General features: G+C 39.9%; 1 protein-coding gene across 2 annotated transcripts in view; it reads left to right on the top strand.

Annotated features, from left to right (window-relative positions):
* The first annotated feature begins 3,192 nt into the window (after positions 1-3,192).
* The window catches only part of ABL2 (ABL proto-oncogene 2, non-receptor tyrosine kinase), a 33,312-nt gene continuing 22,794 nt past the window's right edge, over positions 3,193-13,710 (top strand). For both annotated transcript variants that reach the window (XM_075182224.1, XM_075182223.1), the window contains exon 1: positions 3,193-3,660. In XM_075182224.1, coding sequence (XP_075038325.1) covers positions 3,471-3,660 — 190 coding nt within the window. In that variant the 5' untranslated portion in view covers positions 3,193-3,470. The remainder of the gene's footprint in view (positions 3,661-13,710) is intronic.

Below are 13,710 nucleotides of genomic sequence, written 5' to 3'. Positions count from 1 at the left end.
TTCCTAAGGTTCATGGTTTGGTGCACGGGGGAGTTAGCATGCATTCAAGCTCAGGTCCCTTCGAATTGTGAGTCTAAATTCCTGGGGGTAATGCTGCCGATTCATATGCTGTCAGTTGGATTGTAGACCCCTTTAAATGTAAAATTGCTGTTGTACCAGACAGGGTCGGACTGGCCCAGCGGACTACTGGTAAAATCACCGGTAGGCCCGGATACCTTATGGACACACCCTCTTTTCAAAGTGGGGGGAGCTGCCCCTGGGGACCCGTTGTCGGCACTAGGCAGCCCGCTGTGCTCCCGGGCGTCACCGCTACTTCAAATGCGATCCCAGCTGCGATCGCATTTGAAAGATGACTGGCTGTCACTGACAGCCAGTCATCTTTCAAATACGATCGCAGCTGCGATCATGTGACCCGCCCCCCTCACCCTGTCAGCTGATTGCCTGGAGCATCAGAAGGAGAGAGGCTGCCGGGAGCATTGAGGAGCAGAGAGGCTGCTAAAATCAACTTATGGTAAGTAGCTTCCAGCCACTTGTCTGTCTGTCTGTCTGTCTGCCTGTATATATATGTGTGTATATATATGTGTGTATATATATATATATATACACACATTATTAATGTTTTTACACAATAATTTTGTATTGCTTTTTGTTTATAATAACAATAAATGATAGTGATTAAAAGGAAATACATTGTTAATTAAAGTTGAACTGGTGATTCACAGGCATTATTTGTTGCAACCCTGGCAAAAAAAAACCGATTAAGCACCCCCTATCGTAGGTAACCAGCACTTTTAAATGTAAATGTAAAGATTGAGAATTAAACACACTCAGAAACTGTCATATAATAAACCTGTGCCTTGGGTTAACAAATCTGCTGTACTAGAAGGTTCAGTTTTGAAATAAACATCTCGAAATGCAAATAGAGAATATGCAATATGTTTCACTTGCAAATTTACAAGTACCTTACACGAATCTGCACATTGAGATTTTTTATAGTAAATAATATATATATATGAATTGGGCGGCACTATTGCAGGCATAATTTGAATTGGGGACACTATAGCGTGGCATTTGTGAATTTTTGGTACTACTGTGTGGCATAACATGGCACTCCTGTGTGGCATAATATTGTTTGGGGGCACTCCTGTGTGGCATAGGGGGGCTGACTATACTAAACTATAGGGAGGAGGGCTGCACAGAAAACACTATAGGGAAGGGGTGATGGGACCTTTAATTTAATGCTAAGGTGTTTTGGGTCTATAATTGAATGTGGGGCTGAGTGTGTGGAGGAGTGCTATCTATTAAATGTGAATATTATTTAATGCTGGGAATGGTTGTGGGAAATGGATGTATTAAATGTAAATGCTATTAATTTATTGCAGGCGCTGTTTGGAGGGAGGGTATCAGGGTTATTTATTAAATGGGAATACTATTTTATGTTGGGGCTGGAGGAAGGCCTATGTATTAATTGTGGGTCCTATTTATTTAATGCCGGGGCTGGTTGGAATTTTCTAAATGTACCCATTATTTTTTCCAAATAGGGCCCTCAACATTCCAGGATCCAGACAAGCCGCAACTAAAGAAACCAGCAGCCACAGGTGGTAAAAGTCACAAGAACAGGTAGGACAGTCTGTCAAATGATCTGAGTCTAGTGCAGGCTTGGCTAACCTGTGGTACTCCAGGTGTTGTGAAACCCAGCATACCCTTCCAGCAATAAGCTGCTATATATTGGCAACGCTTGTAGTTTCACAACACCTGGAGTGCCACAGGTTAGCCAATCCTGGTCTAGTGGGACAATCCTGATTTTTGGTGACTGTTCTGCCCAATCTAAGGGGCAGGTCAAGACTGTGTATTCTTTATACACACACTGCATTCTTTATATACTGCACTAAGGTGCTAGCTGTCCTTCGTGGGCTGACCACTCCCTCTCTAGTGTCTGGTCCCGCCTCTATGATCGCTGACCACACCCCCTTTGGTGGGCCCCTAGTGTTGCATTCCCCGGTGGGCCCTTCATGCCCCAGTCCGACACTGGACGCAGATATTGTGCAGAATGGAGGTGTCGAGTTGGGAGATATTTTGAGACAAGTGAGGAGATGTATGTAGGTGCAGTTTTGTTGATGGCCTTGTATGTTAGTAAAAGAATTTTATATTGGATTTGGTAAAAAAAAACAATGTAGAGAATGACAAATTGGCTTAGCGAGCAAGAACAATTTGCAAGGAAAATCAATCTAGCCACTGTCTACAGATTGTAAGGGTGAAATTTTGATTCGGGGAAGACCAGTACGGAGGGAATTCCAATAGTCAATGCGGGAGATGATGAATGCATGAATTAGAGTTTTTGCAGTGTCTTGTGTAAGATATGTGCATATTATACAAATGTTTTTTAGGTTTTATGCAGCATGAATGAAATATAAAGTCCATGTGGGGAACAAAGAATAGTTTTGAGCCAAGGATCACACCTATGCAGTGAGCTTGCAGGGTGGCATTTATGGTCAGGTGGGAAAATTATTATCTCTGTGTTTGAAAGATTGATTTTGAGTGGGCAAGTTGGCATGCATATGAAATAATTGCACTGCATCCATACAGCACTTCTAATTGATATGTATCTGCGATTAAATGGCTGTGCCTGTATTAGGTAATCACAGTTTTTAATTTATCTTTCTTTTTTTTTTTAAATAAAGACTACTTGCAGCGTTAGTTCATATTTTGTTAAGACACCACCAATAATGTAAATAAGTCTTTCACATCATCCTGTTGTTGGGATAATGTATGATTACTCTACGCTACATTATTACCAATTGTTTTACTTGCATTTTAAATACCTAGAGCTAAACTGCACTTGTGTGTTGTGAGGCTGCTGGCCAATATTAAACAGGAACATGTCCTCTTATGGGCATTGCTGCTGGTATCTATGAGATCACGTGATAATGACATCTGATCATCGTTTCTTTCAAAACTATAACATTCATGGCAGAACATTTCAGTTTTTGTATTATAAGTAGCTAAATGATTCTATAACACACAACACACACTGGGTTAGGATACTGTATGTGCTTAAGAAGGCTGCAGTGAAGTCACAGTGTAGTAACAGCAGGTAGAAACACCACAGCTGCCATCTTTGTCCAGGGCACAGCGGCGTCTTCGCCAGGGGGCGCTGTTGAACCTCCTTGTTAGTGACAGGGGGCGCTCTGGCCGACTGCTGTCGCTTCTCGCTGGTTAATATGGCGGCGGCCTGGGCTGCGGCGGAGGCGCGGAGCCAGAGCCCGTGAATCCGGGACCCAAGAGCCGCAGCCCGGCTGTGAACGTTCAGGGAAGCCCGGTGGCGGAGCCGGAGAAGGGCTTAGGTGACACTGCCTGGGAAGGCTAGGATATAAACCTATTGGCCGCGGAAGGGATGTAACCGGCTTGCCTCGGGCCATCCCTGTGGCGTCGGCTGCAGCGGCGGAGAAGCAGCTAACGAGAGGCCGGGGATGGGCCAGCAGGTAGGCCGCGTTGGAGGGGAGACACCTGGCGGACCACCACCGCACAGAGGGAGCCGGACAACCGGAACCAAACTCAGCAACCACCCCGGGGCTGTCGGAACAGGAGCCGGGGGCCGAAGGAGGGAAGCCACCGGGAGGAACAACCCTGAGACCGGGTTTAATATCTTTACTCAGCACGGTAACGGCTTGTCCTGTATTTGGGCCACTCCTATATATGTACAGTATGTGCCATGTATCACACCCAATAGGGGACACGTGAATGTGTGCATAGACTTGTGTGTCTGACAGTACCCTACATATGCAGTGTGTATATATGTGTTGTGTGTGTATATATATATATATATATATATATATATATATATATACACACACACACACACACACATTGCTGTGAATTATTATTATATGCAGATTGTACGTATGACAGTACCTACACACAATGCATTGTGTGTGTGTTTATATATATATATATATATATATATATATATATATGCACACCTCTGTGTATTATATGCACGTTGTATGTATGACAGTACCTACACATAATGCATTGTGTATATATGTGTTTTATATATTCACACTGCTGTGTATTATATACAGGTTGTACGTTTAACTACCTACACATAATTGCATTGTATCTGTCTTTAAAAATATATATGTAATGGCAGTAAAGAAACATAGGCAAGCCAGCATTTGATAGCAGTACAGGATTTAGTCTGTTTACCTATAAGTCACTTAATATGAATTATAAGTAGCTGCATTGTTAGAAGAGTTATCATTACTGTGGGAGAGTTCCCCTGTATGAATCATAATTAGGATGTGTAGACCATTCATTCATCTTTGGGCTGCTGCATTTTACTCTGGCTTCTAAGCACGGGACAGAATTGGTACATCTGGTTTTAATAGTGGCATGTCATAAAAAAACAAAAGTACAAAGACATGGAGGGTTAGTTGTACACAAGATGTTGTGGTGCTTTTTCATATCCTCAGTGGCAGTCGCTGCTTCTTAGACTTATACACTCTTTTAAAGAGGATGGGATGTTATATGGTTCTATTGTTTTATTTATCATCCCATTAAAACGGCAAGTGTGAAATGTATACGTTTATGTTTTAAATTGTGAAACATTTGCTTTGAAATGTGTGGGACATGGTCAAGAGAAAACATTGTGTTGTGAGCACTGCAGGAAAGTGAAGGTTTAACAGAAATATAATGATATATACTGTTAGTACATTTAAGCTTTTATAGAGCTTGTGTAAGATTGTGATTTTACTAGGAATTTATAAGAACGCTAGATGTAAAACACACATCTTTTTGCTGCATCTTCATCTGCAGAACGGTTTCATGTTTCCTTTTCGTCAAACAGTTATGAAAAAAGGCTGACATAATGGAGAATCAGTAGTCATACATTTTACATTTTTATATTTATTACTACAACAGTACTACATCCAAAGTGTTAGCCTTTACTTAATTCAAGCAGTTCTGTTTTTATAAATGTATTTAAAACAGCAAGCCTGTGGAAAATGCAGCAGGATTTAGACAGAAAGTTAAGTGTCTTTATTTTGATCTCCTTTATACAAAGATACTCATAATGCATTATCGATGGGTCTTACTGTGGATGAAGTTTCACTTGGTTTGGAAACCTGCCTCCAGTTCTGCAATGCGTGCTAGCCTTAACCCTAGCCATCTTATATTATTATAATTGTGTGGTTAAACATGTAATGCCAAAGCAACCTGTCGCTCTCCAGGTATTGTGCAAAATCAACTCCCAGCATGCTCTTCCATCCCGTTGCCTACTACTGCTGTAATCGCACACCTAGTGACTGCGCTGTTAAACATGTGGGTACTTGTTAATTATACAGACACCACTATAACTCACTAGAGCAGCTTCTACCACTTGAACCACTGTTTTTAATTCTCCCACTTCCTGGCTCAAGTTAGTGAAGAAATTATCATGTCGGCCAGGCAGCAAAAGATTTGGAAACATCTGCCAATTGCTTTTTCTTTAGGGCTATTAGCTGCAGTCATAGACTTTTTGGAGGGACATGGGCACGAAGTGTAACTTGTGACTTACAGTCTGCAAAGCCGCTGTTTTTTAAAATCTGGGGCTAAGTGATTCACTGACTTGAGCTAGTCAGTGTAAGAGTTGAATCAGTGGTTCACATGGAAGAAATGGTGCTGGTGAGTTACGTCTCCCGTATAATTAACAAGTACCATATTTTATGTATGAAAGCTGTAAAGGGAATGCAAAAATAAAAATCGTGTAGCCTTTATTTGGTGTACTGCAGTTGTAGAGTTTTCATAAAGAAAAATGAGAGAAGCTTCTGATTTTAATATTGCTTGAAGGACAAAGCAGTAGACCTTTAGGGAATCTGAAATATCAGATATTGGAAAATATACATAGTTGCCAACTGTTTTTATTATCCAGTGCAGAACCACATTTGACTTTGACATGTTTCTAAGTTTACATTATTATTAACTGCACAGTTCCTTTTAGTCTGTGTATTGGCGTTACTAGCACTACCCATTCTTCATTCATGGTTTTTAGTGATGTGATCTAATAGTATTTATGCAAAATCTGCACTATAATCAAGTCTAGTAAACATGTCATTTTGGATATAGTATTGTACCAGATCTATCGTGCAAGTGTCTCAGGAAGATATTTAAAATGTTGGCTATTATGTAAATATCTTGCATTCAGTTAGCTATAAGCAGTTACATACAGCTGGAAACAACTCCTGTCAAGGTTGGGCATGCCTGCAAAATTATTTATGTTTGTTGGAAGAATGCATTGTAACATGGTTTTGTCCAGGACACTGAAATAAGAAGTTTCTCCAGTTAAGATCCTTAAAGAATCAGGCTCTAGGTTACAAAGTGTTTTGAGATGAGAGCTCAGAATAATTAGCAAAGACATTTTCTTGTGGCTCTGCATTACCAAGGAGGAAAATGCAAAAAGCCCCAACCACAGGATTGATGCACTTCCTATGACATTGTTTAAAACTTCACCAGGAAATCTCAGCAATTGAGAATGAAGCAGCAAAACATTATCTATGGGCAAATGTCTTCAGGATGATTAAATGTAATTTGTTAACATGATGCTTGAACTAAGGATCAGTCACCTACAGTCCTAGAAATATTACTGTGACCAATTCTGTTACATCTAAAGAGCTGTGTGGACGGAGGCCTGGCTAGTGTAGATCTGGGAGACCAGCTGTACATACCAGGTGCTGTTCTTTATGATTCAGATAACATGATTTTCTCAACTGGAAAGGGTTTAGAAGTGTCTGGTTTTCAGACCCTTCAAAGAGTGTGTCTAATGTCCGTTCCTAGCAAATCTTTGTAGTCTGAGAACAATACTACTACAAACATTATATCTGACCCCTTCATTATAATGTACATGCTTTAGATCTCTATGGAAAAGTTAGTAATTTGTTAATAATGACTGTAGACCGCTGGGGGTTAATTATTTATAACCCTATGTTATGACCTAATATGTATTATTATTATTATTATTATTTTTTTCATAAGGCGCCACAGATTCCGTAGCGCCGGATACAGAAGCAAGTAGCAAATAGATTGGGGCAGCACGGTGGCTTAGTGGTTAGCACTTCTGCCTTACAGCACTGGGGTCATGAGTTAAATTTCTGAAAATGGCCTTATCTGTATAGAGTTTGTATGTTCTCCCCGTGTTTGCATGGGTTTCCTCCCACACTCCAAAAACATACTGGCAGGTTAATTGGCTGCTAACAAAATTGACCCTAGTGTGTGTGTGTGTTAGGGCATTTAGACTGTAAGCTCCAATGGGGCAGGGACTGATGTGAATGAGTTCTCTGTACAGCGCTGCGGAATTAGTGGCGCTATATAAATTAATGGTGATGATGATGAATAGATGAGGTAATACGGATTAGTGTGAGTAATGCTATGGGGACTCGCACAGAGTGCAGTAAAAGACGTGACAGGATGTACAAGGGAGTCAGACAGTAGACAGACATGAGAGAGTAGGTAGAGAGGACCCTGCCTGCGAGAGATTATATAAAAGGGGGGGGGGGGGGGTGAGAGACGACAGGACCAACTGGGAAAAATTGGAGATGGCCGGTGAGGTGATGGATAGAATGGTGGGGATAGGCAAGCTTGAAAAGGTGCGTTTTGAGTGACTGTTTGAAGGACTGAATGCTGGGGGAGAGGCGAGTGAGACGGGGTAGGGAGTTCCAAAGAATAGGGGCAGGGTGGCAGAAGTCTTGGAGGCGAGCATGGGAGGAGGTAATAAGAGGTGAACTGAGGCGGAGGTCAGAGGTCAGAGGCAGAGCGGAGTGGCTGGGTAGGTATGTACCTCAAAACAAGGCCAGAGATGTAAGGGGAGGAAGTGTTGGTAAGGGCTTCAAGTGAGGGTAAGGACCTCGAACTGAATTCTGAAACTGATGGGGAACCAATAAAGTGATTAGGAGGGAATTTATTCTCAGAAAGGTTGTGCAGCATAATGGAGGACAAAGTGTGAAATAAGGGGCAGCAGAAGCAGCATAGTGGAGGGCACAATGTGAAATAGGGGGCAGCAGAAGCAGCATAATTGAGGGCACAGTGTGACGAAATGGGGTGACAAAATTACATATGAGACTTCCTTTTTCTTCTGGCCCACACAATATTAGACTTTGATTATTTGGCCCAATTGGGGTGTTGAGTTTGACATGGCTGATCTACGCTGTGCATTTAAACTACCCAAGCCTCACACACTTTCCAATAGGATACCTTTCATGCATAAAGTGATGCCCTCATTTGTAGTCGAATGTAACCATATTGTGATCTAAAGTTATTTAAGAATCTGCTAGTTTATTACTGTGACATTCAGATGGCTGTTTCACATTTCAGTCATTAAAAGCAAATGTTAGAGATGTAAATGAGTGGCACAGTGGTTAGCATTGCTGTCTCACAGTTCAGGAGTTTTATTAGGACCAGGACCCTGTCTGTGTGGTGTTTGTAGGTTCTCCCCATGTTCGCAAGGGTTACCTCCCACAGTCCAAAAATATACTGGTAGCTTAATTGGCTGCTGACTAAATGGACCCTAGTCTGTGTGCCTAATTTTATTTTATAGGGACTTTAGACCATTAGTTCCCTGGACTGATGTGAGTGATTAAAAGTGCTGTATAAAAAGCTGAGTAATATGGTTGTGTTTAATAAATAAATAAATGATAATACATAAATGGTTACTTCCTCTGTTTATAGCCCTTACATGTACCATCGTCTTAACAACAAACTGTTGATGGTTTTGTAATCTTGGCTCAATAATTCCGATGTGATGCCTTGTATTTGACATCTAATATGACTTTTGCCGGTCACACATGCTGTGATATCAAGACTGCAACGTGTGCGTCGTAATTTCCGATAATAATCAGCCATGCTGGTAAATGCAGTAGAAAGATGACTGCTATTAGCATGTACAGTCTTCTTCCAACATCATTAATAACCCCAATAATGCTACAAGGGATCCGGATATATGTGCCGAAATAGGACATTGATAATGTCTCTCGGCACAAGCACCAGAAGTTGCCCTTGTGTGGATTATTTTTTTGGATATGCACAGACTGGCCTCCTACACACAGGCTTTTTTTAGGCATTCAACACATTTAAGGTGTCTTATACGCACAGTAAAGCATCAAGTCCAAAAATGAATGCAAGTCAATGAGAAGCTACTTATAGGCGTTCAGACAAGCTTTGTGTTATTTTGAATGCTGCCTGCACTTTTTGTAATGTATGGGAATGCTCATTCAGCTGAGTGTACCAGTACTTATTGATGCAGCCTTAAAAATACCCTGAAAGGACAAGCGGAAGTGCTTGCGTATGTTTAACAAGTGTGTTTGCATAATGCCAATGTGTATCGGCCTTTAGTATAAATGTGATCACAATTCTGGATAAGCTGCATTCAAGCAAATACCCATTTTAACAGCATAAGAAGAGATATACAGTTCATTAGTGAACAAATGGAGCTGCACACAGTTTTGATTGTTCAGTAGTACAACTTTTGTAGCTTAGAAAAACATTTGTATTGTGTATTTTTGTTAGACTTTGTTTTGCCCTTGGTACATCTCGTGCAGCACTGAACTTTCCAAACATCTTGACCAAGATAGAAGTATAGTATAACATTCGCTTCACTAGTTGAAAAGGTCCTCGGTGTGTGTGTGTATAAAACCAGGAAGGGCTTCTCTTACAGCCTAGGGCTAACTTACGATCCTTAGAAGTAATGTGAAAAATGATAATATATTGCCTGTAGGAGTTGTGTTTGAAGCATATTTAGAAGAGCGATGATTCATTCTACGTTGTGTTAGATGTTTACATCGCCAGATCACTTGGCTGAATGCATTACGGGAGCCCCAGAATTATATTGTCTGTACTTGGATTATATATGAGAAGTCTGTTCACCATGTAGCATCCCGATTGTTTAATATAGTTTCTGTCCTGCTAGAGGTTTAAACATTGGTGTTCAGAAATGCCTGGACTTCAGTTATTACACCGTTATTGGCAGGACACATAGTGGATGTTGAATGGGAATGTGTCATTTTTTGCTAATAGAACTTGCGGCGTCTTTGATTTTCATTGCAGAGTAGATTGTCATACACCAATTGTCTCAAACTAGCTGTATGACTTGATTGAGTGTTAAATGTCCCTGTGTGGTTGCTCTAAAAAATACTGGCAAATCTAACTGATTCTGCGAGGATGAGCGTTTCTGTCGTGGTGACTGGTTACTCTGAAATCACAAGGAGTCTTTTGTTTTGGTTGCGTCTTATGAAAGTGATGTCTGCACTAATATTAGCCCTTGTGAAAGTCCTTCCGTGATGCAATTCGATGAAACCCATTGACCATCAAACAACAGTTGTGCGGCCTCCAGCTTTGTTAGATTAACAAAATATGGTTTAGAGATGCTGCTACAAGGTGGGGCTAGGAATCTCTAAGTGGATGCAGCTGAGTTTCTCTGTGTAGTGACCTACTTCCCATTCTCTCCTATGGTATACATTACACAACATATCCATGTTTGCTCTGGGACAGATGTAGATATACACTGAGATCTGCCTAGCCAGGGTACTACTACTAAGTGTCTAACACCTAGCAGGGGCTTGTGATCTCTGCCCATTCTGCTGCAGAGGCCGGTAACAATACAGCCGGTTCTTGTACTGTACGGCAGACTGCATGCAGTGTTGGTGCCTGCAATGCAGCGCTCTTCAGGAAATGGTTAATTTGCATTTTATCCCTTCTGAACACTTAGGGTTCTCCTGCTGTCAGCGAAAATTTCCTTTTATTCTCCGGCTTGTCCGCTAAGAAAAGAAAAAATTTTTTTTTCCCAGTGCTGTGTAAAACAGAAGTGTGTGTATGTATGTATGTATGTGTTTGTATATGTGTATATATATATATGTGTATATGTATATGTATATGTATATATATATATGTATATGTATATATATATATATAATATATATATATTACTATTCCTATAGTAAGTTTGCTTTGGATCAACATTTTTTATATTTGTACCTTCCCTTAAATGGCAAGTAAAGCCACTAATCTATATCAAAAGCTGTGTCTCACAGAGATATATACTGTAAATAAACTGAAGTTTTTATTTCACTTCCCAAAATATGCCCATCACACTCTGTTTCACTCCTCTTCACCAGTATGCTATGTGAGGAAGGAGGTACTTCTCTTACAAAGCAGGCAGACTGTGACTGACAGCTTGGCAGACTTGCACTGTGTCTTAAAAGGTGTTTTTTTGGTACAATATATATATATTTGTCAATATAAAAAGGGGCTGTTTTGGTGTTTAACCCAGTAATACTTATTATTATAAATAAAACAAACTTTAGTTAATAATTCAATTTAATTTATATGTTCTCTCACCCTACAGCACTGAATGTCACCTCCAAGGTAATATCTGAAATTTTCATTTTTGTAGTTTATTGGTCTTTTAAACATATGTAAGCATATTCAGAACTAGAGATAATTAAAGCAAGGCTTTGATTCTCAGGTAAGCCTTACTGCTTACCTTTGACTTCCCATCAAGGAATGGATAATTAAAGCACAATAGCTTGTAGTGAAGTAGATAACACAACTTGCAAAGTCAGATGGGCTAAAGGGTTTGTTCATCGTAAGATAACTGTTATGTATTGTTTTGTGCATGCTATTCTGCAGTTTTTCTAATACATAGATTTTTCTGTTCTCTACCTTTATAGGATCAGTCAGTTTATTTGTCTCTGCCCTTGGACACGGCACACCTCTGTTGGGCTCTCTGTATTGGGTAACATGGTATCCATGGAATAGTTTTGTGTCCTGACCCAGGACAGCAAAAAATAAAATACTGATGATATATAGACGTGGATGAAATGGTAGAAGGTTAAAACAGGAGGTCCTGTATAAGCCAATGCATTACGTATTCTTAATGTAGAAGGCCTAACATGTTGTACAGTTCACAAAGATTTGTTAATATAATATTTTTTTTCATATTGGGTCGTATTTGTGTTTTAGGTTAGCGGTTTATTAATCGTGAATTTTCCTCCTTTGAGTGTGAAGCTCATTAAGCATTATCCATGGACATATATGGTGCAGTGCCCTCAATGACCAAATTATCATAGAAAAATAGAACATGGGCTTGATATTACTAAGTAAGTTCGGAATAATGCATCTCTTGTATGTAGAAACCCTAAGAAGAGCCTCACAAAGTAATGTCCTGTTCAAACATTCTTATTTCAGGTGCTGGAACCACACAAACAAAACAAGATTTTTTTTATTTGAATAATGGAAACTTTGTTTTTCTAAATAACAATTATGTATACAAATGTGGTTGTATTGGTACCAAATTGGCCTCAAGTTGCTAAATGTCTGAACATAAAACAATTAGATGATAATGAATGATCCTGTGTCTAGGGTGTATGAAGATGTATAATGGCAGGTATGTTACAGGTAAATAAACTTAAATGTGATCGGTATCACTGTGACATCATAAATACAAATTCTGGCCAGAATATCATAGAGTTATGACATGCATAAGCAGTAATGTATTGAGATGCTGGTAATACCGCAGGATGTGGGCTGCGAGTAGGGAATTAAAGCAGTTCAAGAAGAAATAGTCACATAAAAATGAAGTGCAGATATGGAATCTATATCTATGCAAAAGTAGGTCCGTCCAGTGGTGGATACAAAAGATATGAAGATAATTGAGAATGGTTTAATAATGTATAGTTCCATACATAGACTGCTAAAGTCAAACTTGCCCAGATGTTGTTGTGGGAAATATTCCCAATAATTCACGTTTATGAAAAGATGTTGCTTGTAGAATAGTGACGTTCCTCTCCTATAGTCCAGGCACTCCTTCCCTCCCCCAATGCGGGTGGTGCTGCTCGCTCATGGCTCCCTTCGGAGACGTCTAGTTTCCAAGACTGCGCATGCGCAGTTTGACCTCGGTGTTTGCCGGCTGGTGATGAAGCCGTGTTGTGTATGTGGGCAATGATTTAATGATTGTTGCAACTCCTGGTGTTGAGTATGGAATGCTGCCAAAGTTGGTGTTGAAAGTTGAAAAATATAACGTTAATCCAACCGGTTTCGCCCCTCAAGAGTATGGGCTTCCTCAGGGATATGAGCTATGTATGGAACTATACATTTTTGAACCATTCTCAATTATCTTCATATACTTTGCATTATCCACTGGATGAACCTACTTTTGCATAGATATAAATTACATATCTGCACTTCATTTTTATGTGACTTTTTTTCTTGAACTGCTTTAATTCACTACTCGCAGCCCACATCCTGCGCTATTATCAGCATCTCAATACATTGCTGCGTATGCACGTCATAACTCTATGATATTCTGGCCAGAATTTTTTTTTATGATGTCATAGTGATGCCTATCGCATTAAAGTTTGTTTATCTGTAACATACCGGCCATTATACATCTTCATGCACCCTAGAACATATCATATTATATCATATTCTAGTATTTTATATGTGTTTACATAGAGTTGTCTACAATGTGATTGTGAGTTACTGATAACAGTATGTGTACATACTGTAGAATAGTAATTTCAGTGAATAACTGCATAGGGTGTATAATTGGTGGGGAGGACTGGTGGGGTATAGTTTTAGTAGTTTGATGAAACGTGTAGGAAGAGCGTGAGTAAGGCTATCTATGAACAGTGTATGGAACTAGCAAGTGTATAGTAACTCTCCTATTTTCATATTTCGTTACCAATA

Source organism: Mixophyes fleayi, chromosome 8 (genome assembly GCF_038048845.1).
Source record: "Mixophyes fleayi isolate aMixFle1 chromosome 8, aMixFle1.hap1, whole genome shotgun sequence".
Lineage (NCBI taxonomy): Eukaryota > Metazoa > Chordata > Amphibia > Anura > Limnodynastidae > Mixophyes > Mixophyes fleayi.
The sequence above is the reverse complement of the archived record's forward strand: the minus strand, read 5'-3'. Positions and strand labels throughout refer to the sequence as shown.